The sequence below is a fragment of the Cyprinus carpio genome, chromosome B8, assembly GCF_018340385.1.
Source record: "Cyprinus carpio isolate SPL01 chromosome B8, ASM1834038v1, whole genome shotgun sequence".
Lineage (NCBI taxonomy): Eukaryota > Metazoa > Chordata > Actinopteri > Cypriniformes > Cyprinidae > Cyprinus > Cyprinus carpio.
The window spans coordinates 16,218,879-16,224,878 of record NC_056604.1 but is presented as its reverse complement, the minus strand read 5'-3'; the positions used below and the strand labels follow the sequence as shown (position 1 = coordinate 16,224,878).

At 36.9% G+C, this 6,000-nt stretch overlaps 1 protein-coding gene across 1 annotated transcript in view; it reads left to right on the top strand.

Annotated features, from left to right (window-relative positions):
• The first annotated feature begins 429 nt into the window (after positions 1-429).
• The window catches only part of lmx1bb (LIM homeobox transcription factor 1, beta b), a 61,871-nt gene continuing 56,300 nt past the window's right edge, over positions 430-6,000 (top strand). Inside the window, exons 1-3 of the mRNA XM_042729972.1 lie at positions 430-772; positions 1,010-1,134; positions 2,085-2,271. Coding sequence (XP_042585906.1) covers positions 1,065-1,134; positions 2,085-2,271 — 257 coding nt within the window. The 5' untranslated portion in view covers positions 430-772; positions 1,010-1,064. The remainder of the gene's footprint in view (positions 773-1,009; positions 1,135-2,084; positions 2,272-6,000) is intronic.

The following is a 6,000-nucleotide window of genomic DNA, read 5'->3' as shown; positions in this document are numbered from 1 at the left end:
ACGCAAATCGCATATTGTCCAAAATGCTGTCAAATGCGTGTCAAACTGTTCTGTCTATAAACGCATTACTTGTTTTAGAAAAATGTTTGAGGGGTTAAAATGCAACATTTTACATAGTATGTCATGCATTCAGGCAAATTCATGAAATGATCAAAAACACGAATATAGCCTATATTAATGTATGAATATGTAAACTTATTTTCTTTCTTTCTTTCTTTCTTTCTTTCTTTCTTTCTTTCTTTCTTTCTTTCTTTCTTTCTTTCTTTCTCTCTCTTTAGGCCAAGATTTTGTCTGAATTTGACTGTGTTTTTAGACTCATTTGTTGCACCACAATTTTCGTAACGTTGTTTACCATCCTTGTGCGCCTCTAGTTTGGGAGGCAATGCGATTTTGGAGGCGGAACGCATTTAGTTCCACTCGGCAGAGTGCACGAACACTGGCGCACCAATAGCATCCCTATGTCAGTCAATAGTCTGCAAAGTGACGCGACCAAAAGGGGAGGGTGCTTTCTCTCAAGCCTATCTCAGTTTTGAGCTTTCTCAAGCTGCAGGGAGCCGAATGGCGCACTAATTTAAGAGTTAACGTTTAGACATCTCCTTTATGTTTTCGTGGATTTTACTAATTTCCTGAAAACTTTCCGCGGGACGAGACGACTTGTGCACGGTGTAGGAAAGGGGGGATATTCCCTTGCAGCTCGTGACAGCACTGCCGGGATACAAACTTTGCGCTTCGTGCAGAAAACGTCAAGATTGACTCGGTCATTAATTAACAGGTGATTTAGTGCGTGTTTTAAGTTTTATAGTTACGTCTTGTTGTCCTTCTGTGTCAAGGTTTGATCGAGAGCAAATACTAATCTTGCAAGTGGCAATTGCAATGAAAAGTTTTCTTGAGCTGGCCATCTCAGCGGCAGAGCCGTGAGATTGAGATTTCTGTAATGTTATGTGCTATAGTTTTGGGATTTGAAGCGTGGACAACTCTGACAAATGTGTTGTTGTGGATATTACAACAGGTCCTGAGTCAATAGGACGGCGTTTCCTTGCTGGTAACAGTGGGGATATTTAAAGATGTTGGACGGTATAAAAATCGAAGACCATCCGCTGCGGTCGGGACAGGCTACGCTTGGAGTTATGCTGGGTAAATGATTCATTGTCTAAAGTATTATAGCCTACTATTGTGAACACTAATTGCTTTAATAAAAATAACATTTCAGAGAATTTTATAATGCTGTTTTTATCGAGACGTAGCCTACGCGAGAACCAAAGCTGGATCTGTGGCAGTCGAGCTATGCAGACGGCTGAGATGCATCCTCCTGTGCCATGCATTTTACCGGCCGCCCGCATATCTGTCGAATAAAAAAGACTATTTCTAAAAGAAAATAACTCCAATACACAACTGACGTATACATTTTTTCTTACATTTCATGGACAACGTTATATATTTATTTCGATGCTCCAGTATTGTCTTTTCTGGATACAAACCGTTATACTTATTTTTCTTTCAAACATCTACACAAATATTATGGCTGCTTCATTATGTCTGTCTAACGTCTAAATGCTGGCCAAAAAAATAAGCCTACCGCAAAAAAATAAAAAAATAAAAAATACAAACACACACACACATACAAACACGCACAACAAAACACGTCCAGGATTCCATAATCTTTTTATGGCTTATAATTTTGATTAAAAATGTTTTGTACGGTAAATAAATAAAAAGTACAAATATATTAGGCTATATTGCCAGTCATTTTAGTATCACATTTAAACTTTTTTATTTTTATTTTTTATTTTTTTAGATTTAGTCTTTTGGCTGATAGTTTGAGCGTTATTTAAAATGTAAGCATATAGCCTAATAAAAATAATAATATTAATAATACATTTTATCTTTGTGTTCGTAAAATGTCAGTTATTATTCACACACCATTTGTTGTTTTTCTTCACCGTGTCATATTGGTTTATTTAATGAAGCCTACTATTACAAAATTATATCATAACCACTTGCTCAATAGCCCATTTATGTATCCTTTTTTTTTTTTCATTCAGATGAAATTACAGTGTTATTAAAATGATGCATTTGCTCTCCAGGGACGGAGTGCCATCACCAGGCGGTGTGTGAGGGGTGCCAGCGGCCGATATCCGACCGCTTTCTGATGCGCGTCAACGAATCTTCATGGCACGAGGAGTGTTTGCAATGCGCCGTGTGTCAACAACCGCTCACCACCAGCTGCTACTTCCGGGAGAGGAAACTTTACTGCAAACACGACTACCAACAGTAAGGGCATGGATTATTTGAAAGATTGGTGTCAGGCACGCAGGTTCATTGCTTCTGCTTGACTTGTTTTTATTCAACTGTGATCAAGCAAAGAGAGTGACAAATCTTTCGTTTTTACGCACTAACACTCACAATATTTCCTTTCGTAAAGTTGAACTGATTAGTGGCGTTGACGGTATGATTTTGGTGAATTTGTCATCATCTTAAAATTCTGTTGGTTTTACAGTTGTGACGCCAAGTGCACTGTGGTATTGTCGAAGAATTGTCTTTATATTTATTAGGCATTTATGCAAGTTATAGCCATAATGAATTTAGTTCCTGCATTGTCTAGTTCTAAACTGAGACGCGTCAGTCCTGTGATTTAATGAGTGATAGTTTGGCTTGAATTTTCATTTCAGTTTATGCTGCACTGGATTTTTTTTTCCCTGTGATCTGTGATACTTTACAACGCAATGGCAAGCAAAATTATGCGATTTCATTTAATCATTTTATTTATTCTTTTTTAGATAATTCGATCAATCACCTGTCGTAATGCAGTAGGCCCATGTCCATTTACCGCAGATGGATGCTGGTTAACTCATTTTAATTTTACGTTTATTTACATCTTTTACATGCCAATCATAAATGGTTAGAAATTATTTAAGTGAGACATTTGGCATTAGCCTATTAATTCTGGTATGACACACACACACACACACACACACACACACACACACACACACACACACACACACACACACACACACACACACACACACATTCATTTCTTGACTGACTTTAAATAAACGCACCATTGTTTTTTTATTTTGTTTTTAATAACGCACTATTGTTTTATATTTTATCTTTTATTTCTTTTATTTTATATTTTCATTGCATTAGGCTAGTTTGTTTAGCTAATTGTTGTTATTAGATGTATTATTAATTAGATTATTGTTGTTGTTATTGTATTTAGCAATCGTGGGCCATTTCTATCGTGGTGTTGCAGAATGTTTTTGATTTAATTAACACCTAATCATGCCATCAAGAATGTACAAACGCCATGAGTGATGCAGATGCAAAATGCCTATTTTTAAACACCGTTTTAAACAATTACAATCTTCACGAATCGTACTTCTTATTTCTCGGTTATAAAATCGTGTGTACTCATGGTATGGTATAGTCTGAATTCGCACAGTGGGTGGGTGCTGTGTTGATTTTCACCCGGTCCTGAAGCTGTGAGTGGACCGCGGGGCGCCTAATGTTGCATGTCTTCTCCCCATGTATGTCACTACTTTTGCAAGCTCTTGTGTCAGGGGTTTTGAAATATCGCTCCCTCTCTCATGATGATAACTGGGAGGTCCCTGTCTGACACCATGCAATAATTAAAGGGCCATATCTACCGCCTGACTTTAATAGTCACCAATTCTTTCAGCTTGACCGTGAAGAGTTAGTGTTAACAAAATTAATTTCATAGCTCTGGTCTTATATTCAATTGCCCTGGAGACAGCAGCTAGCACTGACAAAAGCCAAACATGTGAAAACGTTTTTCTTTTAGTATGGTATTATATTTAGTCTAGATTAGCCTACATAGCATATTTAAAACGATTTACCTGTTATTGGAAAACCTGTTATTCTCACTTTTGTTTTCATTGCATCCACTTGCAATCTTGTATTTTCCACGGCCTTGTGAATGTCAGTCAGGTATTAGGTTCGTGTAAATCATATTTTCTTGGTCTGATCTCCTTTTTTGCTCGCATTACAAAACCTTCCAATTCATAAACAGCCGTTTCATTTCACACCTCTACTATGGGGGTCCTCTCTCACACGCGCGCTACACAGGTAATATTTGTTTATTTATTTCGCAATGACGGGCCACTTAGTCGATGTAATTGCCACCTTTTTGACTTTTATGACGTTAATTTGGGTTGTACTTGTCAACCCCGTAAAGCGCCCGTGGCACGAAGTTGAAGCCTTTGGCCGTTTCTGGTGGAACCCCGCCTAATGACATACTAGCATCAATAGATTCATGCCCTATAATCATTTGAACCGTAAATCACAACATTAGGAAAACGTTCATATTCACACCTCTCTGTCAGCTATTTACAGCACGAGTTACCGGCAGGAATTTATAGCTTGTTTTGGCGCAAAAAAAATTCACCTCGCTGTAGCTCAAGAGTAACTTGGAATAACAGGCTTTCGTTATTAGAGGATTAGCTTTGGAATTACGATCTGCATATAATGTTTTTTAAATGGCTGAGCAGACCATCGCGTTAGCGCCAATTAAAGACACAGGTTATGGAAATATAATTGTGTTTTCAAGCTATTAGTGGGAATTCTCTTTCCTGTATTGTAAATTAATCGGAATTAATTGGAATTTCAACGCCACTTCCATGCAGCCTGCTTTCTTTCTTTCTTTCTTTCTTTCTTTCTTTCTTTCTTTCTTTCTTTCTTTCTTTCTTTCTTTCTTTCTTTCTTTCCTAAAGTTGGAAATATAAATGAATAAATAACCTAAATAGAATATTATAAATCGTCTGTCATTATAAAGTAATTTAAAAACATTTACATAGTAGGCTATTTGGACAAAGAGCTTTTTATTATCTTAAAATTAAATTATAAATGCATGGAAGCTAGAAATGTTATTTTCTTATCCGTAAATGTTATTATAATAGCTTTTTATAGCCTATTCATATATTTATACATAGCCTACATATAAATATGTTTTATATATATATATATATATATATATATTTAAATTTGTATGTGAGAAAGAGACTAAATGTTTCTTGCTGTTGTATTTAATTCATTATTGTGATTTGATTTATTCTCAAATAGACAACAGGATTTCTGTACCATGAGAGAAGTAGGTAAGGAGGGTTTCTGTGCACTCATGGTTTGTGTGTGCATAGATAGATAGATAGATAGATAGATAGATAGATAGATAGATAGATGGAAATATTAGGATAGTTGTATTTATATAGATAGATAGATAGATAGATAGATAGATAGATATCCCTCAACTTCTGCTGTTCAATTTTATTAATTTTTGTTTAACTGAAGATTTTATATTTCTGTATTATTCAAATGCTTCATGTTCACATGTTCTTGCCTGGCCTTTAGTGTCAGTGGAACCTGGCTCAAGTCTGTTGTTAGTCTTGGTCCAGGGATAATTTGCTTGAAGTAGGAAGTTGTGGATGACCCCCTAGTGTGCTGATAGTTCTATTTTAGCACTGTGGGGGCGTCCTCCTGCGATGTGTTGTTTTTTAATTAGCTCTGCTTTGCGAGCGGGATGCTGCATTCCCGCTGACATGAGTGGATTTTGGGTCTGGCAGTGTGTTTTCTACATGACTGGAGCCGTACACCCTCCCAGTACACCCTGACATTGTGTTTTTACCAAGAATGCCTTTACTCTCTATTTATTGCTTCAATTAAAATCTAACCTGTAGATCAGCACAATGGTTTATTAATGATTTGTTATGTGTTTGAATACTTGTTTGGCTAGTCGTATAAATATAAAAATGAAAAAGGCAGTGTTTCGATGAACATGTGAGGAAAAGGTAGTGCTCGCATGTTTAGAGGAGTGAGGCAGGTACTAATCCTGCAGAGTTCAGGGGTTTTTGCTTGCCGTGTTGAAGGCCTTCGTAGCGCTCTGCTCTGGGATGAAGTCGAGCCTGAGCCAGCCTGTTCCTCTGCAAGGAAGTATTAGGTTTTGTGTCAACATTAGCCCAGCCTCTCCTGGCAGCATTAAAATGA